Genomic DNA, 22,119 nt, shown 5'->3' with positions numbered 1-22,119 from the left:
TGATATGACACGACCAAGACAGCGACAACGAAAGGCAAACTGCATTCTTTTGCTAACAAATTTTACTTCCAAAAGGGGTCACTTACATGTTGCAAGAGGATTACGCTTCGTTTTGATGTTTAAGCAGTCAACCGAGCACAACCCGTGTCATGCTATCCTTTAGACCGATTACTTGCAGCTTTTCGTCTCGCGCAGCATCCAACTAAGTAGATCATCAGCTGGAAATCGAACTAAGAGTTAAGAAATAAAGAAAGGGAATTGAAAAGATCTGGAAGTGCTAGCAGAAAGTGTCTTACCAAGATAACAAATAGAACGACATTGAAGATCGCAACCAATCGCCATTCCGTTTTCATGTACTGTGCGACTCCGGCCCTGAATGATCAAACAATCAAATGATGATGAAACGGAGAATGAATGAAAGAATAACGTCACAAGAGATATTTACTTGCACGAATCGCAATCGTAACACTTGACTGCCTTCGAATTCTTGTATAGTTTGCAGTCATGGTTTGAATTGACAGGATGAAAACTCAAGTCATAAAATGATGCATTAACAGCAGGATAACCACACCTATCATTCATATCAGGATGCCCAAAAGATAGCATCAGTCACAAGAATTCAAATGCATAGCTTACGGCCTTACGAAAAGCACATGAATTTAGTTTCTTCTTTTGTTTATTGCTGATATTAACATAAGAAAACGAACAAGGAATTTGAAAGTTACACCTACTCGGATGGGGGTCTGCAACAACCTGCTTCAATTGGCGTCAGCTTTGCCAACTTATACTGCTTGAGAGTCTGAAATTGCCAAACAAAATGACTTCATGAAAAAGTTCAAATAGTCTCATATTCAAATCGTCCAAGCTCGAAACAAGAACCTTGTATTTTTTTGAAAGAATATTACAGTCCTCGGATTTGACGAGACAGCTTTTCAAACGCATCCAATTGTCGGTATCATTAAGCTGTAACGGTGCGCCAAGATTAGCAGAAATAAATGATCTTAATCTCTCAACAAAAACTAAAATAGCACTCACCTGTTTTAGAAACCATGTACTATAATCTTGTAGTTGATACTCCTTATACCTCATCAATGGGAAGAAAGGGGAAAATATATCAGTGTCGATGCAACAAGAACCGAACTTCGAGCATTATCAGCACCAGTTACTCTTAAGCATCCTCAAAACAAAGTTACTTACCTCAAGCCAGCAACAGAATGCCCTGAACCATTGTTTGTAACAATAAACCTAAAAGGGATTCAAATAGTTACGTTAGGTTCAGGAAGAGTACAACAATACAAACTACATACCAACTGGGAAGACACCAAAGCAAGGTTCAAGCATTCGCAAAGAGGAGGTGTGAGCCATGTAATTTTGGTGGCTAAAAGATGAGAATAACTAAGGATGTCCACTTTGATACTTCCTTTTATATCTTGAAGGGATCATGTGAAGATAACAAAGAAAATAAAAGTAAATGAAAGGAGTGAGCCATGAATGAAAGTGAAACCGTGGTTTAAGTATAGCGTAGTTCTCATCTCATGGTCTAACTTTATCATTTGTGAGATCCCACATTGGTTGGAAAGGAGAACGAAACAAGGGTGTGGAAACCTCTCCCTAACTGACACGTTTTAAAACTTTGAGAGGAAGCTCGAAAAAGAAAGCCCAAAGAGGACAATATCTGCTAGTGGTGAACTTGGGCTATTACAAATGATATCATAACTAGACACCGAGCAGTGTGTCAGCGAGGATGTTGGGCCCTTAAGGAGGGAGGATTGTGAGATCCCACATCGGTTGGAGAGGGGAACGAAACATTCCTTATAAGCGTATAGAAATCTTTTCCTAGAACGCGTTTCAAAACCTTGAAGGGAAACAATGTCATCCACTCAATAAAGACTGAAAAGCATCGCCTCTCGTGATCACACCAGCTCCTTCTTTCACTCATCTCAATCTTATTTAGAAGGCATCCCGACATAATGCATCAAAGGAATCGTTTGACAAGTACACAAAACATAGAAACATAAGTCGTAAATTTTACCTAGTAGAACATATTCAAATAGGACATGTGAGAAAGCAATGTAATTTTTTTCAATATGTTAAAGTTTAGAAACATGAGAAGGGTTGCAATCATGGGTTTGATAATGAATCTACTTCAGAAACATATACTTACGCCAGCACCGTAAACACCAGAATCCCCACCAACGTAATGCACAGCATGATCAAATACTACAAGCAGAAGGTCAAGGTCGAGCAAATATTGGGAAAATTAACATCAAATGTTAAGACAAAACATTTAAAAGGATACAATCCACAGCAATATGGAACTGTTCTTAAGAGCACCAAAAAAACCAACTATAGACCTGGTTCAAAAGTTTTGATAGCAACAATATTGGGTGAGTGAAACAGAATATACTCTGAACTAAACAAGATTGCATTCCTCAAAAGAATTGAAAACTTACACCACAAAGATGAATCCACCAAGTCCCATAACAGGAAGAGTAAGAGATTTTCGACAGCCGTCATGGTGCGTGCCCATCCATATCCCAAATATTACGACAAGAATAGCTAGAAGCTGTAACATGAAGATACAGAGTGATTTTATTGCAAGATGGGCAATCCTAGACCCAAGTAGTCTTGCTAAGACATAGTTAACTAATGCTTAAAGCCCTGCTACATAAACTCATTCTCGTATGAACTCCCACAACAGAGAAAAGGATTATGAAACTCATTGAACATATGAAAACAATTCAAAGGCAATGCAGGCAAAACCCATCAAACATANGTGGAAACCTCTCCCTAGCAGACACGTTTTAAAACTTTGAGAGGAAGCTCGAAAAGGAAAGCCCAAAAAGGACAATATCTGCTAGTGGTGGACTTGGGCTATTACAAATGGTATCAGAACTAGACACCGAGCAATGTGTTAGCGAGGATGTTGGGCCCCTAAGGAGGGAGGATTGTGAGATCCCACATCGGTTGGAGAGGGGAACGAAACATTCCTTATAAGCGTATAGAAATCTTTTCCTAGAACGCGTTTCAAAACCTTGAAGGGAAACAATGTCATCCACTCAATAAAGACTGATGCTTTTCACACCAGCTCCTTCTTTCACTCATCTCAATCTTATTTAGAAGGCATCCCGACATAATGCATCAAAGGAATCGTTTGACAAGTACACAAAACATAGAAACATAAGTCGATTTTACCTAGTAGAACATATTCAAATAGGACATGTGAGAAAGCAATGTAATTCTTTTCAATATGTTAAAGTTTAGAAACATGAGAAGGGTTGCAATCATGGGTTTGATAATGAATCTACTTCAGAAACATATACTTACGCCAGCACCGTAAACACCAGAATCCCCACCAACGTAATGCACAGCATGATCAAATACTACAAGCAGAAGGTCAAGGTCGAGCAAATATTGGGAAAATTAACATCAAATGTTAAGACAAAACATTTAAAAGGATACAATCCACAGCAATATGGAACTGTTCTTAAGAGCACCAAAAAAACCAACTATAGACCTGGTTCAAAAGTTTTGATAGCAACAATATTGGGTGAGTGAAACAGAATATACTCTGAACTAAACAAGATTGCATTCCTCAAAAGAATTGAAAACTTACACCACAAAGATGAATCCACCAAGTCCCATAACAGGAAGAGTAAGAGATTTTCGACAGCCGTCATGGTGCGTGCCCATCCATATCCCAAATATTACGACAAGAATAGCTAGAAGCTGTAACATGAAGATACAGAGTGATTTTATTGCAAGATGGGCAATCCTAGACCCAAGTAGTCTTGCTAAGACATAGTTAACTAATGCTTAAAGCCCTGCTACATAAACTCATTCTCGTATGAACTCCCACAACAGAGAAAAGGATTATGAAACTCATTGAACATATGAAAACAATTCAAAGGCAATGCAGGCAAAACCCATCAAACATACAAGAAACTTCAACAAATACATTGACAAAGACATAAACAAAACCTCATTTGCACAACATTTGAAAGGGGTGAAACTAAGTCCAAAAACATGGGAGCAAAAAACAGAACAAATGTCCACATAGCAATGTAACATATAAACACCATCTTTGAAACAAAACAAAAAAAAATGGAAAAATGAAGAGAAATCGTGCATACCATGGTGAGAAAATTGATCCATCTGATGATAAAGATGCTAGTTCCCATTCCCATTTTGCTCCTCTTCCTTTTTACCTCCTTGCTCTCAATGTCGCGGCCAGAAACAGAGAGAAATAGGTCCAAAAAGGCAGGAAAAAAACAAATCCGGGTGTGGAAGTTTAAAGGGAAAATATAAAAAGGGAGAGTGGAGTTTCTTGAGAGCTTAGCTGTGGAGGTGGCTGGAAGCAAAGAGAGCGGCTACGCTGGGAGGAGACGGGGTGGAGTGGGGATAATGTAAGAAAGGTAATGGCATTTTCGTCAAAGGAAAAGAAGAATCACATGGCTCTATGAAAACCCTGATGTTATCCACCAATCCGACAAGACACTCATAAAAGGGAAAGCCGTGATTTTGGACTTAAATTTGAGGTTAATGAAATTATGAGTCTAAGTAGTCTTAATCATATTCTTAATAGACCAATGTTTACGCCTGTAAGAGGGCTTCCAGATCGACCCTGGTCTCTTTTGTTTGCTTTTTCTTAGTCACTTCAATTAAATCTCTTTATTTCCCATCTGGGTTTGGTTTTTCCTTAACAAAATCTTCTCTTTCCTTTTTTTTTTTCTTCTTATTTACGTTAAATTATGCTAGACTTTCAAATTTTATAAACAATATCTAAAACTTTATTTAATGAAATCTTTGTTTCACCCCTCCCAATCATAGGTATTTAAAATATATCCACAACCATGTGAAAGAGATCATCCTTTTCATTTGATATCATTCATATCCACCTAGAAGAGTGGGTCATGTCACATCAATTTTCATTTCAAATTTCAATAGTTCTTCCATAATCAAAATTCAAGATTTTTATCATTACATATTTAACTGTATAACTTTAATCACAGCTACAGAATGAGGGGAAGAACTTGGAAGGCTACAAACAATCTCTAAATACAATGATGTGGTTGAGTTTTAATCAACAGTAGCTTAGTTCCTTTACTTCCCCACAAGTAATAAGACTTTGGGCAAAATTACAAAGGCTTCTTCTCACTGTGAAGCAAACTGGAAGAGAATAAGATCAGTTCTAATGCTGCTCGCTTTATGTGTTTTTCACAATCAAAATTTTCTTCACAGTAAAATGCCTCTGAAACTCAAGAAACTGCTACTGTACCCTGTTGGTGCAAGTTAAGATGACAGATTTCACTGTTTCTTTATCCAATGATGTCTGAACCATCAGCTGCATAATATAATATCATATTCATATTTCAAATACCATTCTTGATTGAATACAAAAATAAAATTGTAAGATTACATGATTTTATACAGATGAAGGCTGAAGTATACTTCATTTCGACTTAAAACAGAGTTGTCGAATTGGAAGTGTTAATCAGTTTGCTGTCTGAAGATTAAAGAAGAAAGGGGGTGCTCGGCTCGTGAGTCGAGCTTATGTTTATGTAATCCAGGGTTAAGAAGTCAAACTTATGTTTGATCTACCAGATTATGAGTTTGTTAATCTCAACAACGCCATACACCTACTTAAGACTTCTAAAACCCACATTTTCAAGTGTTTCATAACCTATTCCTTTGTACAATCTGACTTCTAATCCCAAGCATCATAAGATTTTTTAGCAACACAGTAATGTTTCTGAATATTTACCTCCTGTATTTTGTTTCCAGATCGAGCAAGTAACTTGTACTGATTTTCATACATAGAAGCCATATAAACCTGCATCAAATGGAGAGTTGATGGAAAATTATCTGAGACACTGAGCTGTGCATAAGACCGTATAATTTCAAGGAACTAGCTAATACTCATTCACCAGAAATACTATAGATCACATGAAAGCTGGGAATAAGATGGGAGTAGCTAAAATCTCTAAGAATAATGAGCCACAAAATGTAAAAATCATTTACTTCTAATACTATCCTCGTGATCCAGAACAATTTCCCCTGTTTTACCTGAAAGGTTGGAGCCAAGCCAGGGCTAAGGAAAAATCGCCCTTTGAATACAGCCTCAATACCTTCAGTATTTTGCAGTTCCTTGATGAGAGATTCTACGTCAGCCCACTGTCCAAAAATAGAACTTGTAAGGAAAAATTACACTGGTAAGAGATATTTTCCTCTTGTACTTTACTGATATTCATCCTACATATAGGTAGCATAGAAATTAAGGATGCAGCAGATATGTATATAAAACGTTCATAAATGCCAAAAGGTGATTGTTAGTCAGATGATAAGTTCAGAGATAATCACCATGAACCAATCACTTGCATCGAATTAATAATACTAACTAACAAGAGAATACAAATACCTCGGTGTCCACTTCGGCTGATTCTAATCTTCCATCCATGGGATCGTGATCACCAACCACAGACTCCAATGCTTCAGCAAGCGGATCTGGCTGCATAAAGAAAAACATGGTTTCTACTCAGAATAGTTGCTAAAACTATATAGAGATGTTTAATTTATGAAGACATCTTACTGTAATCTGCTTCAACGATAAGAATATGCGTTCAAGTGAAAAATCCAACTGATGAACTTTTGCCTCGACAACCTACAAAAGTAAGATATGGAGACAAATTTCAATTGTTAAAAGAAATGGAGTAGGATGAAATTTTGACATATGAGCTTCCACAGGTAGCTCATTGGTATGTGGCCAGGTTCCACCACCATGTGAGGTTTGAGCCATATTTCCCCTTTCCCCCAATTTGTGGAGTAATGTAATGCTTTCATAAGTTTTTAAAAAAAAAAAAATATATATATATATATATATATATATATATCTTTTCAGCTGAGTTCAAGAGTCAAGTTGTGTGACACGTTTTAAAACCGTGAGGCAGAAGACAATACATAACGAGCCAAACCGGACAATATCTATTAGCAGAGGGTTTGGATTGTTACAAATGATATCAAAGCCAAACACCAGGTGGTATGCCAACAAGGACGTTGGACCCCCAAGGAGGGTGGATTGTGAGATCCCACATCAGTTGAAGAAAGAAACGAAACATTCCTAATAGACGCGTTTTAAAACCGTGAAGCTAACAACAATACTTAACGGACCAAAGTGGACAATATTTATTAGCGGTGGGTTTGGGCAGTTATAGGTTGCAACTTGACTCTTTAACTTAGGCTCGGAGAAATTCAAAATACCTGACCAATCTTGAAGTATGATGCAGGGTTTAAAGTAGCATCCCAAGAAACCTCAGTCTGATGAATCAAAGCAGGCACTCCTTCGATCTATATCAACGAGGTTGAGTTAAAAATCTCAAAATTTTAGAAGACATACACAACCCTTAAAACAAGTAAACGTGTCCAAAAGAGCAACTTGAAATGAAGAATGTTCATATCCAACCAGAAAATGTACCACCGTTTCTTTATAAACCAAATTTTTCAAAGTGCACCACATCACTCTGACATACAATTATACAGTGTAGAAAACAAGAAAATCTTCCATTTACCTCGACAAAGATACCAAAATAAGCGATCTTCGTGATGCAACATTTGACAACATCTCCTACTTGCAGAGTAGCCTGGATAAGCAGTTAAATGAAATGAGGATACATGTTAATGCTAAAGGTTTGAGAGAATCAAAATTCTCTATTTCACTCACTAAAGAGATATGCATACAAGTGGACAGGGTTAACCTAAAATGCTGCTAAGGCATATCCAACCATCTCAGCAAAACTATCTTGAATATTGAAGTGTTACAGAAAACAAATGAAANCCTAAAATGCTGCTAAGGCATATCCAACCATCTCAGCAAAACCATCTCAGAAAACAAATGAAATAAATAGGAACTGAATAGTAAACAATGAACAGTATTGTTTCTTGCATGATATCTAATTAATCATTCTGAAAACCCAGGAAAAAAAATTATTAATTATCTTCAAGCATAATAACTTATAAAACTGAACGAGCATTCTAGCATCCGAAAAACGCTACAACAGGATAAAGTAGCTAACCATTAAACTCCTCTTTTTCTCGACCAATTCTTCCCTTTCTTTTTGCCTTACGGAAAATATAAGCTTCCTTGATTTTCTGTTAGCCAACACCACATTTACTTTGATTTTCTGCAAATATACATTCCATCAGTACTCATGAACAGTTGTGTTTGCTGAAATCAATGAGGCTTCTAAACCTGGCCGACAAATGATGACAAGAATTTGAGTTTCTCTCGATCATAAATTTGAAGAAGATCCTCCAATTTCATGTCAGGTGTAAGCTCACTCCCATTTTTTACATCAATTTCTGGATCCGACCCAGTACTAGCAAAATTCGGGCTTCCACCGTCACTAATTCCAATAATTCCTAAGTTTTGCTTGTATAGTGATGGATCCAAACCTTTCTGTCTTAGCCAAGACTCGAAAGCTAAGAACTTCCACTTGGCAGAAAGATTACGATATGGAATAAATCCTACGATGGAGCCGAATGATACCTTCACAAATCAAGAAACAATTAATGCTAAAAAGAAAAATGAACACATATAAAAGTAGGACAAAGCACTTGCTACAAAATATACTTACAACAAAACCTCGGGTAGTCGAGCTTATTATTTCCACATCAGCTCTGTCTCCTGACTTCGCCAGATCTTCTGCTTTAGTCCAGTCAGCAAGTTCATGTTCCTGCAAATTTATCAAGCACCTGGGACTTACACACTAGTGATTGAAATAAATAAGGTAAGGAAACAATAATATGCACAGCCTGACCTCCAAAGCAGGAAGAGCAGAGAAGTTCTCTGTCTCACCAGCACCAATAACATCAGGAGTCGAGGTCTCTTCTCCACCAAGTTTTAATGTTTCATTTGAAGAATAATCTACCCTGGTTAATAGTACCATGCAACCAAATTCATTTGGGTATAAAAGAAACAGAACATTACAGATCATAAAACTACAGTAGCTACCTTTTTGGTTTACCCAATAACGTAGCTTCGTTGGACAATTTTATTGTCGAATCCAAAAGATCACTAAATGATTTGCTCGAATCTGGTGTGTCCTCAATATATCCCATATCACTTGGCTCGGGTGGCCGTAATCCTTCAGATGACCAAATACAAAATTACATTTTCATAATTTTAACTAANTATCCCATATCACTTGGCTCGGGTGGCCGTAATCCTTCAGATAACCAAATACAAAATTACATTTTCGTAATTTTAACTGAAAATAGGTGTTTAACTTTCAAGAGAGAACTAAAAGACAAGAAAAAAAAAAACTTATAACATAGATTATTACCTACAGCAAAATAATTATTATCTATCCCATTTTCCTTTGATGATGAGGCGTCTTCAGTTTCTTCAGAAATGGCAGACACATTTTCGTTTTTATCATCAACTGTACTACTTTCTGAATGATCGAGATTTTTATGATCCTGTTCATTTTCAAGTATTGTGTTTTCACCTATTTCTGGCTTCTTAAAAAGAGTAAACCCATCAATTCGATCACTTGTTGATCCCTTACTAGCCTGATTTACAACATTCTCTTCACCAGATAGCTTTTCCTTCTCATCAATAACTTCATTCGAAACCATTGGTTCTGGCTTCCTCAACAGCGTCATATCGCTATATTTCTCCTTTGTTGATACATTGCTCATTTTCAATGATAAATTTGGCTTCATTCTTATTCTCGACGGTTTATCTTCAACATCATCCTCCTTATAAATTGTTGGTTTCCTCAAAATAACATTGGGAACCCTGCCCTTAGGACTAACTGCTGGCTTTGCAACTGCTTGGCTTGGTTTCTTTAAATCTGGTGCTGGTGGCTTATTGGCAGCTTTTAACTTCATTTCCTTCTTTAACTGAGGTCTGACCAAATTCAAACCATCAAGAGAAAGTTCCTCTACCTCGTTGAGCTTACCCTTCTTCTGGTAAAATGATTTCTCAACTTCAAGATAAGAAGCGCCAGTGTTCATTTTTTTGCTCATTATCTGAACACATGCCAATAGTTTCAATAGAATAGTGAGAATTCACCATCACAAACACAACACATTGCACACACATGAAACCATAACTTCAAGCCAGACCAAACAAACTTTAAAACACAAATTCCAAAAGCTTAAGTTGATAGATTAAGATCATTTTTATTCTTTTAATCATATTTTTAACACTCCCATCATGCAAGGGTTGGGAAATTAGCACAAAATTCAGCCATCTTGAGCTCCAAGACAATATATCCTAATCCAACAAATGATTATCCATATTAATTCAAAAGGAAATAACATTCCATGAGTGAACACATGAACTTCCCCTATGACATTGTGTTAAACTAACATATAACTCAAAAGCTTTAGCATTATTAGATTATGCCCAATACTTTTGATTGAATTTAGATTCTGAAAACCACTCTTGAGAAAGAAAAAGAGACCTTGGCCAGTGTTAATTTGGGGTCTTCGCCAATCATGCGGCCAAACTTGAGCTCCATTTGGTCCCATTTGTCGAGCTCAGCCTCTTCTTTGGAAGCAAGAACCGAAAACTTACTGGGTCTGGCATTAAAGCACGGATTTCTAACAGCAACTCTTCTGGGTCGCAATAAATCAATAGGTGTGAAGAAGGAGGAGGCCGTTAGAGCGCGACCGTCCATTCCTTGGGTAAAGGAATTGCAGTGACTAATAGACTTGCTTCACAGTTATTGATGTTATTCAACTCAGTGCAAATGAAGGTGATGAAGTTTTGGGGCAGCTTGAATTTTGGAGACTATGGATATGAGATTGAGCTACGAGCATTTTTTTTCTCCCAGAAACTGTGGAAGTATGAAGAAGACGATAGAAATTGCTGAAGCCTGGGACGCTGGCGTTTATCCGCCACGAAAAAAAAAAAAAAAAGGAAAAAAGAAAAAAACTGAAGCCAAACGGGAAAAATAAATAAAATTTAATATTTGGATGGTAGCATACTTTAATAAATAACTAAGACGTCAATTATCTTAACATAAAATTAAAAAAAAAAAAAAATATATCTAATTATTTAATTTTTAGTCTTAGTATATAAATATCATATTATCTGAGATATTTTATTTTATTATTTATTTTATATACCACAATAATACTAAAAATTTATATAAAAAGGAAAGAAGTAAAATGAGTTTGAAATGGAGATGCGCCCATGAACGATGCATCTTTGACGAGCATAATCAGGACATCCAACGTGTGGTCACAAACAACATGTTTTGGACAAATATGACCATGACACGTATCATGCATGGCTTAATTATTATAACTCAGTCGGAAACTTATTAGCCATTAGACTATTCTAGTAGACCCATATGCTAACAATTTTCCAAGACCAGTCAATTGGTCTCCTAGAGCACCTGCTTTTATGAAGAAGATGGCATCAGATGGGTATGAAAGACATACCTGGCGTAAGAATTCATAAGCAATAATTGATATGATCAAGATACTGTATATTATACATGCAATCACGAGAGGAAGGAAAACATTTTTTATCCGAGATATATGCATCTTTCAAACATAAGTAGAACATACTTAAAATGTGAAGTCCAAATAAGACAATATTTGCTAGTAGTATCAGACATTGAACAGACGCTCCACGTCACCGTATGACCAAATTATTTTCAGAATCCCAACTTTTGAGGTTAAGATCCACGACCCTATCCAGCCCTTCAATCAACCTATTCTGCTTATGCTTCAACTTCTCTTTAATGTCTATTTTGTACGGTGTGTTAAATGATGCACTATCCTTTTCGGTCGCATCATGACACTTGTCTAAGCTCTCGCATGGTCAGATGAGTGCCACTTGAGAATAGTCGATTCTCTTGTCACTTGTCACAACGTAAAAGTCATGATCTACTCTCTTTGTAGTTAGATCGTAACATTCTTATCCACTTAAATTAATCATGGTCCTATGAATTAAGTTTTTGAAAGCATCTTTATATTGCGTTAAATAAATAAATAAATAAAATAGTAAAATTTAATTAAAATGTATAAGAATCCCAGGATCAAATCTCATCTGGGGACCATTAATTTAATGCATAATAACAAAGACAGACCCCATTTCAAAACCCCATAACTCCATTGCCTGCATTCAATTTTAAATGCTTTTATTTGGAGAAAATTCAAATAAAGCTGCCCATTTACTTTAATTATTGACTTACAATATCTAAATATGATTTTAAATTTTCAAACTTTAGGTTTATCTTTACCGTATTAAAAAAATCAGGATAATTGCATTTTATAACGTATTTAACATAAGATACAAATGAAATATTATTAATTTTGATTTCCGTGTGGAAAAGGGAGTAGTAACATTATAAAAGTCAAATGTTGGAAAACGACGCTGTTTCAGAAAACTTTATACATATTTTTTCTTTTACAAAATAATAACTAAAATTATCAACAGATAAGACAGGGGTTTTTTTTTTTGTTTTTTTTTTTAAACACAAAATTAATTTTTAATTTTTGGTTTTTTGTGGAGGAGCACGTGGGACATGGGTGGCACTTAGCAGAGTACCAAGTACCCACATTTGATAACACGTGTCAACTTTTTACTAACCAAACTTAAATGATTTTATTAAACTGAAGAATTTTCAAACTAAAAAACGGAAAATAAGGCGCCTGATTAACTTAGTCAACGCCCAGCATATTTTCAGAAAAAAAAAAAGAAAAAAAAAAAGTGAATTTTACAACTAAATCGCGGTGGAGTTTGGAAATGACCAGACTGCCCTCCCACATTTCTCGTTATATCACGTTTAGTCAACACGGTGCAGTCTTACAATATTTCTTCTCCTAAATTAATTACGGGTACATTATAAAGGGCATCCCTAACGTGCTTTCTGACCAATAATTAATTCTCTTTGCCCTTATTTGATATTTTTATATTAAATTAATCGATGATAAATTTTGGTATATTTTAAAAAACAGGCTTGTTTTATGACGTTAGTTGACGTCATAAATATTTCCAAATATAATCTTTTTTTTAATCATGTAAAATTTTCTGAATATATCAATTTTTTTTTTTAAGAATTTAAAATGTATTAACAAACCTCGTCTATTTTCTCAAAATTAATTGTTTATGGCCCTAGCAACTACTTAGGATCATGTGATTTCACATGGAGTATGAGTTTTTTATTAACAAATTTAATCACTCAATTAATCGAAACAAAACTTTCAAAAGTTACTCTTTGCAGCTCAATTTGTTTAATTAGTGTACCGCTCATTTAATAACTTACATCTAATTAGTTCAAATATTAAATTANAAGGTTTAGACGTAAATTAAACAAAATGAAAGGGTAGTTTAGTCAAACCTCATGTCACAAACATATGAATGAGATTTTGGATCCACATTCATCTGCAAGTTGCCGGCTTTTATTATTAAAAAGACATTTCCCCATTTTCCATTTCTTCTCGATTCCTCCACTTCTTCTAATTCTTCTTCAAAAACCTTCTCCTCTCTCTCCTCCACTCAAAACTCCAACAATGGCTTCTCGAAACCCCAATTCCTCCTTCCTCCTCCTCCTCCTCCTCTTCCTCTTCACAATTCTCCTCACCACCGCCTCTCTCTCCGCCGCACAACAGCCGCAGAATGATTCTCTCCAACCACCTACCTCCTCAACATTTTCACTCCCAAAGTCGCCGCCCGCCGTCGAGGACGTCATCGCACCCCAAAACCACGCCGTTTCACTCCGCAAAGTCCCCGCCGGTCCAAACCCACTTCATAACTAAACCCATCAGCGTCGGAGATGCGACCGCCGCCACCGCCGCCACCACCACCAACATTCTTTAATACAGGTTCAAAATACAGTTCTCGAATTCTCATAGGATTAAATCTCGGTCATACTGTTTCAGCTCCTCAAATAATTTCTTCCAACAATCTTTTTGCACTCTCTTATAGGGTAATTTTTTTTTTTTTTTTTTTTTTTTTTTTTTTTTTTTTTNATGTGATGAAGAGATCAAACGACAACGTTTTGATTGATTTTTGTGAAGAAATTTATAGACAAAATATAAGATCGAGAATTCCGCCATGGTTGTGTGTGTATTGAATGGAGATGGTGGGTTCAAGTTCCACAGTTATTTCCAATTTTATAGTCAAAATATTAATAATTAATAACTTTGAAATAAAAAATAATTTATTTGTCAGCTAATTAATTAATTTTTATTACAAATAACAACATCTAATGGGATTCCAATTTGGTAATAGACTAATTTATTTGTCAGACATATTATATAACGTCATCTTTTTTGTTTTATAAGGAAATTTTTGTCAAATTTATTTCAAACAATTGGGAGAAATGACTGAGATTTTTCAACTCTTAAATCAATCTGTTTGAGACAAAAGTATTTAATTGAATTTCAAATAATGTTTTTTTTTTAATATATAATCATATATTTTCAGGATAATTTATGAATTTGAATAATAAGATAATGTGAACGAACAAGAATTGACAAGGAATTTAAGGCAACCACCAATTTGATCTTTATTTAACTGTGGCAATGAAGAAAAGTTGTTGGTTATGTTCCCTTTGGAAATGGGAGGTCAAATTTTATATTACCAAGTGGCCCTAATTGTGCATCCATAATTCCTCAACGTGACAAAAATGCAAATGATTTATAATATTTATTATAAGATTATAAGACCCTCAATCGATTATTCATTGTTATATAATATGATTGGATTATTCATTGTTATATAATATGATTGGATTGTTTATCGTTTAGATGATTTTTGGAAATTCTGGGGTGGAGTGGGACGAAGAAACCTTCACGGTATTCATTTATGCCATCGGAAAACATTTCATACGCAAAAATACAATATCGTGCTATATCAACGTAATTTCTACAAATTTAAATTTTAATATCATAATAAACTCTATAATATTAATTTCTAAATTTTTATTTGGTAATAATTAGTTTATGCATTCTCAAATTTATTATAAATTTCATCCAAAATCGATTTATGTTTTGTAATTTATTAATGTATTGAGTTTTAATTTTAAATCACATTTATGATATTGAATAATGTAATCGAAATTCCGAAAATAGAAATAGCTGACTAATTTAATTTAATCAATAAAGAATAAAAGAAAAAAAAAGTGACGAAAATCCAAATAGTTTTTACATTTTCTTTTTTTTTTTTTACAATTTAGAGCACGTGTTGAAAAAGAAAAGTATATATATAAAATACAAAATCTGGGTATTATTGGTAGGCATAACGGGGACGGATTGATCTGGTTTGAAAATTGAGGAAATCAATGTTGTTCAGCTCTTTCATTTGGCTTCCATTTTAACCCAACGGGTTGAAGCAGAAGATGAAGATCTAATCCACTGATTCAATGGTCAAACCCCTCTTAACCAAAAAGGTCTCTGGAGAGAGAGAGAGAGAGTGCGAAAAGGAGCTTCTGGTTGCGTCTTGAAGAACCCCATGTTCGAGGCCTGAGCTTTTTTCCCTCTCCACTAGCAGACCCATCTCAGTGAATAATCTTTTCCTTTTTGTACAAAAAAAAGAAAAGAAAAAAAGAGAAGGATTTCCATTTGCACCCACGTGTACGCACCTCAATTTCTCCCCTTCCCCCTTCCCTTTCCCTTTTGCCTTCTTTCTTTGACCTAATTAATTCCGTTTTGGTGTTCAGCTTCGAGTTTCAGCTCCATTCTTACGCGGACTGTGGGAAACCGATCTCGATTGCTCACTGTCTGCTGATCTATTGTTCATTTTTCAGGGAAGATGGTGTCTAAGGGTTCGCCGGACTGGCTTCCCTCCGGCTGGACTGTGCAGTTTAAAGTCCAGAAGACGGGCAGGAAAATTAGGGTAATTTTTTATTTTTTATTTTTTTTATTTTAAAGAACTTCAGTGGCATTTTTGGGGGCTTTGATTATGGGTTTTGCTTTTTGGCTGGTGCTTGTGAGTTTTGGGGCGGATTGTGTTGTGTGACATGTTTCTCTTCTGGTTTGTTCATTGGAATTTTGGTATTGGGTCTGCAGGGTTTGTGTTTTTTTCCATATTGTTGGGTGTAGTGCTCTGAATGTTCAGCCCTTTTCTTTGGTGGGCATATTATATAGATATCTCGTGTTCTCAAGGGAAGAAAGGGCATTTGACTAGTACTAGAATGTCTTGTGGAAGACATAGTCTGTCTCTTTTTGTTTCTATGGTGGTTTTGCTTCTGGTTAGCTCTCTTATAACCTACCCTTGATGTAAAGTTGTTTCTTCATCTTCCTACTTCAACTGTGGTTCTTGCTAGTCAGAGTGGAGTTTCTTCCCCTCCACTGAACCACAACGATCTGCCGAATAAAAAGCGAAGCTTTTATTGTCTCTTTGCACATCCTATCCCAAGTGATGGAAAGGAATTAGAAGTCTCATATGTTGGAAGAAACCCATTTGTTTCCTTTACCTTGACTTCATCTCAAAGACTGAATCCTTGGTTTTCTGAAGGAGTTCCCCGTCACTTCTGTTAAGGGATGTTTTTTTACAAAACAAGACGTGCACCGGGTTTTATTATGGATAGAAGAATTATATAACTTGAGGACTGTCACCTGCAAATTTTTAAGATAAAAGATTATGGAGGCACAAGGCAGGGAAGATATTATTATTCTACTGGGAGATAATAGATCAGGGTGGAGGAAATTCGTGGAGCTTTTACGACAAAACTCAACGAATTTCAAAGAACCCTGGAACAGGCATCAAAGATATATAGTGGAAAAGAAACCTGTTACCAAAAAGAGAAGTGTAAACGGAACCTTTACTGATGAGAAGTGGAAGACAAGTCTGTGGTCGTTTGCATAGTTTTCACTTGGAGAAAAATGTGAACTTCTACCAAATGGATTGGAAAAGAACTATAGTGCTCAAAGGATGGTTACTTCGATGGAGGTTGGTTTAAAATTTGGCAAAACATATTGGAAACTTCGGTCTTCGATTCTTTGTTGAACTCCTGCCAACCAAATAATTCTCTGTAATCTAGTGTATGTTATATAAATATGGAGGAAGCTAGAATCTGATGCATGAAATATGAACAGGGGACGGTGCTAAGGCCATTCTATATGAGAGGAGGCCACAAAAAACTTATACCCCTAAACAATACCGGCAAGAACTTCTAGAACATACATCCCAACACTGAGATTGTTCCTTTCCCTATGAATGGTGGTGTTCAAAACCGCAGACTTTTAGCAATCTCCTGTCACCGGCCTGATAGTGTGCTAGAAGTGGCTGGACAGGTTTTTTTTGGCAAACCCCTTAAGCACCTAATTGAAAGTTGGGACTTCCTGGAGTTAGGATTAAAGCACCTATAGGTTGATTCATTTTGTTGGGCATGTGGAAACATTGTGAACTAAAATAGCTTTCTTCATAGTTGTTACTTGTTCCATCCCGACTTCCTGACGTAGTTTTACTGTGCTCGTTTCCCAAATTTGAGAAATTTAAGTTGAAACCAGAATCCCTGAAATTCTCTGAAAAAGTGTCTTATTTCTTCACTTCTCTTGTTCTGTAAGGCACCGGCTGTGTATGATAGATATATGCTTTAAGGCATTTGGAACGTTTTTTTTTTCTGGAAATAGAAGTTGTGAGCATCTAGGCCTACTTATGCACCTTGACTTATATCGTGACACAGCTGTTTGATATTGGTAAAATCTTAGTAAAGTTGATACCCTAACTAGGTTCCAACGCTATAAAGAAGGAAGAAAAAAACAAAAAACAAAAAACTAGGTAACCTCCATGTTTAGATCTGTGTTTACTGCTTGCCACTTTGATCATTGGGCCAATCCATGTGGTTCACCTGAAATGAATGATTTATTAGGGAAAAGCTCACATTACCGTATGACAACAATTTTATTCACGTTACCAAATCTTACTTACATTTTTACACTGTTTGGGATTTTATAGTTCTATACAAACTTGGAGAGTGGAAAAAGCTTTTATTCTAAGGATGATGTTATTGGATATATTAAAAGCGTTCAGTCTCAAAAGTCTTCACCAACTTCAAGTCGCATCAAAACGCAGTCAGGAAATAGTCCAGTGCAAGTGAGTTTGACTCCTGAACATATTTTTCCTTAAAAAAAATCCATTTTCATTTAAATTGTTTTATTTTTCCTCTGGTATAGCTCACAGTAAAAGCAAATGAACGCCCTGAATGGTTGCCTGCTGGCTGGAAAGTGGAGTCAAGAACACGAATGAGTGGTTCGAATGTTGGAGGAGTATACAAGGTAGCATATGTGTGCTAAGCTAAGTCAATTCATTATTGAGTGCTTACCCACTTCTTGCTTGTTGCAGTGTTACATTGATCCAGTGACAGGCAACAGATTTTATTCTAAGCCAGAGGTATTTCGATACCTCAGAACAGTGAAAAACAAAGTGTGCACATTGAAGGAGAGAAAGACAAGCAACGGCAAGAAGTCTAGAACCCATGTATGTTTCCTTACCAATCTCTTTTCGTGTTATTTTTTCCATTTCTTTTTCCTTTCCCCCGATTTTTTTGTCATCTTATAAAAAAAGTTGAAGATCGATTGAATGGGTAATGAAGGCTGATGATACTATAATATGCTGGACTTCTTAAAAATTTTAGTACAGCTGAGGGTGCATGAGAGATTTTACTAGCCTTCAGTGTGACAATTACATTCTTTAGAATCTTGGCATCAACTTAATGTTGGAATTTAACAAAAAACAACTGTGGACTCGTTTCTTCTTGTTCATCATGACACCACGAGAATACACATGGTTTACACTTAAAGGTCATATTCAAAGAGACTGGTGACAACCTGCCCAGGATGTAGGGTTTCGGTGTCCAGGATTTAAAACCTTGTTAGATTCTTGGACAACTAGATGGTTGAGGTGCATCTAAGCTGGATTGGATAATTACAGGGCTAAAAAGGGAGGTTTTTAGGTGATTCTGAAATGCTGCTTGCATACTGTGCTTCTTGGACTGCTTATGAATGCTTTGTACTATTTGCTTATTGAGTTGCGTAGCTGATATTCATATGTACTCTAGGTTGTTATTGAGCATTATAAAGATGAAGATTTGCCGCCTGGATGGATAAAGGAGATCAAGATCAGAGAAAAAGCAGATGGCATTAGGAAAGATCCCGTATGAGCTTCTTACTTCTGTCCCTCCGGGGCAAAAAAAAAAAAGAAAAAAAAAAGACATGCATATGTAAGAAAGAAACAGGCACACACACACACACACACACACACACACACAGATAAAAGAAGGTTATGCAATCATTGTCTTCTCACTGTTCCAAGCATGATTCATCTGCATTGTTAATTTCAATATAATTTCACTGCGTGGTTTCTCTCTTAGTTATATCCAACTCTCTTATGGGCTACCTGCTACAGTTTTACATAGATCCAAAATCTGGATATGTATTCCGCTCCAAGAAGGACGTTTTACGCTATCTTGAGACCGGAGAGATCAGTAGACATGCATTTAAACCAAAGGAAGGGGTTGATAATGATCAAGAATCGATTAATCACAAAATAATATCAGTAAGTCCTCTTGTTAGGTTCATGTGGGAATGCTGTAATGATATCACTTGCTGTAATCAGTTTGGTTTTAAATTTTGTCCTCCTCACTTTACTCTGTAATCAGTATGTTTTAGTCAACTGACCCTGAATGAAAGCCCCTACAATCCATTAATGGAAAGATTGATAGGAAAATGAACCCAAATTATGACGGGTTATTTTAGCGACAATGCTTCAGTCCGTTTCTAGCTATGCTTCAATGGTTTCTAATGAGGATAGTTTTAAAATTCTGAATTGTTGCTTGCTCTTATTTTAGAGCCCTTCTACTGCTAAAGGACAGAAACCAGAGCACCCTACAGCAACCCCACAACCTCTTGCAGGTACGAGCATTTGTAGATTGCTAACATTTTCTGGTGCTTATTGATTAGCCATACTGAAACGCTGTCCAAATACTTGTAGGAATAACTTTTATCTAGTTCTATACCACCTTTGATGATTTAATATGCAATAGATGTTGTAGGGAAGGAAATGCCAACAGAGAGCAGTTCAGAATTTCCAGGAGACCAAATTCTACTACCATCGGGGCGATATGGGAACCTGTCTTCTGAACTGAATGCTTCTGTTTCGCGTGTTGGAACTGTCACAAAGATTGTTTCGTCGCTGGTCAGGGAGCCTTCTGAAATCAAAGAGAAAAGTCGGAGAAGTTCAGCATCTCCTGAACCTGATCTTCCAGATGGTAAGGAAACTGAAAGAGCATCAGATGATGTACCAGTTTCAACTTCTGCTTCTGAGTTGGAGCAAGAGAAGGCATTGCCAAAAGCTGAAAAGCAAGAAAGTAATAAAGTTGATCCTGAAAACACTCCACTTTCAACCACTGCATCGAAGTTGCAACAAGAGAAGACTGCAATCTGTGATGTGATGGAAATGGGTGACAATGGGGAAAAGATAGAGACAGAACGAGATGACAATGGGGAAAATACAGAGACGGAAGGAGGCGACAATGGGGAACATACAGAAACTAAAAGAGTTGACAGTAGGAAAAAGACGAAGACAAGGAGGTTCAAGAAGAAGAAAGATATCAGCTTGCCTCGAAGGTCTTCGAAACGACTTGCTGGACGAAAACCAGAGTCGGCGCGTAAAGTAGAGGCAAAAGAAGTTCCTCAAGCTTCGAATAGAAACTGTCTTACTAAAGTTAGTCCAGATGCTGATAAAGCATGTCAGCAGCACAATGTAGGGCCAGAAAGGGTCAATGAAGATCATGGATCTAAATTCAAGGACATACCATTGCATGAAAATCCTTCTAATAAGAGGAAAACCCCTCCGGAATGCGGCCTAGATGTCCCACAAGAGAAAATACAGAGAATACGAACTGAAAAAAAGGATGATGTACAGATTGAAGCGCAGCTGAGTGTTCCAATTGCTGAATTTTGGTCAGACCCATGTCTGGAATTTGCAATCAAGACCCTTACAGGCGCATTGCCAGTGGAGAACGCAACCACCACCGATGGGCTAGTTTCTGATCCTACAATTGATTTCCTGCAAGGGCAGAAATCAGTCAAAAATGGTTCGGGAAGCTGCATGGATAAGAGAACTCAAGAGAACACAAAATTCAAGAACAAGAAAGAGTTCACATCAAATCGTCAATCTTCAAGTACTAATGGGCTCAAACCTGAATTGGCATCAAATATAATATCCTTTCAACAAGCAAACGATCGTTCAAATGAAGCTGTTCTAGCTTTCAATTTATCAGACAGTGGAATACTTGGAGAACCACAGAATGAACCGTGTAAAACATCTTGCCAAAAATTTCCACCCAGAGAGCTGCATCACCCTCCACCGGATAGGATCAATACATGTCACGAGAGCAACAAAATGGCGCTCGATGATCTGAATCAAAAGCATCAAACGAAAGACACAACCTCTGAAACTCCAATAGCCTTCCCATTTGGAGATTCCTGGGCAGACCCGTGCTTGGATTTTGCATTCAAGACTCTCACGGGTGCAATACCAATAGAAGGTAGTCTGGAAATTCAAAGCTACTTTGAGGAGCGAATCGAGTCCTCTCGAAGCCAAAGAGAGAGTAGCATAGCGCTTCCAGATTATGGATCCCCGAACTTCTTCCAAAACGATATATCGTCCCACTTTGATGGACCCGAAAAATCTGGTTCAGTACAGCACTTGAGTTTAGATCCTCTGCTGGGGAATGTGAATCTACCAAGCTGCAGTGGGTTCACTTCTCAACAGCAGCCTCGCGTAGATAGAAACAGACCTTTCAAGGGAAGGTGAAGTTTTTGAGGGAAGTGTAGCTTTTGGATGTAATAACAGCACAGGTCAGGTCTTGAGAAGAACGGCTCATTGCTCTTTTCTTCTTTTTAGCAAATCTGTATTATAATGGATGCTCCAATCTGGCATTTCAAATTCAGTAACTCCCACGTCAAACTCGAACCACTCTGTACCCTTTGCCAGAAATAGAAGAAAACAAATTCCTAATTTTTTTTATTGAAACAACTAACACTAGAATCGAATTGTTTGGATGTGATTAATTAGTAAAAAATCCAAAACAAAAACACATACATGAATGTTTGATGAGTTGTTATCTAATATTTGATGCATTGTTGATATTC

At 36.6% G+C, this 22,119-nt stretch overlaps 3 protein-coding genes across 8 annotated transcripts; 1 reads left to right on the top strand and 2 right to left on the bottom strand.

Moving 5' to 3' along the window:
• Positions 1 to 8: 8 nt before the first annotated feature.
• LOC111794672 (tetraspanin-10-like) lies at positions 9 to 4,455 on the bottom strand. 2 transcript variants are annotated; one of them, XM_023676774.1, is made up of 11 exons: positions 4,134 to 4,455; positions 3,617 to 3,729; positions 3,463 to 3,517; positions 3,328 to 3,383; positions 1,198 to 1,245; positions 1,036 to 1,084; positions 880 to 963; positions 732 to 799; positions 446 to 571; positions 297 to 372; positions 9 to 218 (listed from the first exon to the last, which is right to left on the bottom strand). In XM_023676774.1, exons 1-11 carry the CDS (start codon positions 4,185 to 4,187, stop codon positions 153 to 155), a joined length of 795 nt encoding a protein of 264 aa, XP_023532542.1. In that variant the 5' UTR covers positions 4,188 to 4,455; the 3' UTR covers positions 9 to 152. The 2 variants fall into 2 exon arrangements, with proteins under 2 accessions (XP_023532542.1, XP_023532543.1); XM_023676775.1 differs by lacking the exons at positions 3,328 to 3,383; positions 3,463 to 3,517; positions 3,617 to 3,729; positions 4,134 to 4,455 and adding exons at positions 2,165 to 2,220; positions 2,300 to 2,354; positions 2,454 to 2,561.
• A 452-nt stretch (positions 4,456 to 4,907) lies between these two features.
• LOC111796148 lies at positions 4,908 to 10,901 on the bottom strand. Its single transcript, XM_023678860.1, has 14 exons — positions 10,467 to 10,901; positions 9,339 to 10,029; positions 9,008 to 9,140; positions 8,814 to 8,925; positions 8,631 to 8,729; positions 8,246 to 8,542; positions 8,070 to 8,177; positions 7,566 to 7,637; positions 7,258 to 7,344; positions 6,590 to 6,661; positions 6,419 to 6,508; positions 6,067 to 6,174; positions 5,765 to 5,833; positions 4,908 to 5,344 (listed from the first exon to the last, which is right to left on the bottom strand). The coding sequence occupies exons 1-14, from the start codon at positions 10,680 to 10,682 to the stop codon at positions 5,270 to 5,272; spliced, it is 2,229 nt and encodes a 742-aa protein (XP_023534628.1). The 5' UTR covers positions 10,683 to 10,901; the 3' UTR covers positions 4,908 to 5,269.
• Positions 10,902 to 15,269: 4,368 nt separating this feature from the next.
• On the top strand, positions 15,270 to 21,994 carry LOC111794897 (methyl-CpG-binding domain-containing protein 13-like). Of its 5 annotated transcripts, none has more exons than XM_023677085.1 (9): positions 15,270 to 15,521; positions 15,768 to 15,856; positions 17,921 to 18,058; positions 18,139 to 18,240; positions 18,308 to 18,442; positions 19,023 to 19,118; positions 19,370 to 19,519; positions 19,812 to 19,875; positions 20,007 to 21,994. In XM_023677085.1, exons 2-9 carry the CDS (start codon positions 15,773 to 15,775, stop codon positions 21,779 to 21,781), a joined length of 2,544 nt encoding a protein of 847 aa, XP_023532853.1. In that variant the 5' UTR covers positions 15,270 to 15,521; positions 15,768 to 15,772; the 3' UTR covers positions 21,782 to 21,994. The 5 variants fall into 5 exon arrangements, with proteins under 5 accessions (XP_023532853.1, XP_023532852.1, XP_023532850.1 ...); XM_023677084.1 differs by having other exon boundaries at positions 15,270 to 15,594; XM_023677082.1 differs by having other exon boundaries at positions 15,270 to 15,594; positions 15,681 to 15,856.
• Positions 21,995 to 22,119: the final 125 nt, after the last annotated feature.

Source organism: Cucurbita pepo, chromosome LG05, assembly GCF_002806865.2.
Source record: "Cucurbita pepo subsp. pepo cultivar mu-cu-16 chromosome LG05, ASM280686v2, whole genome shotgun sequence".
Taxonomy (NCBI): Eukaryota; Viridiplantae; Streptophyta; class Magnoliopsida; order Cucurbitales; family Cucurbitaceae; genus Cucurbita; species Cucurbita pepo.
The sequence above is the reverse complement of the archived record's forward strand: the minus strand, read 5'-3'. Positions and strand labels throughout refer to the sequence as shown.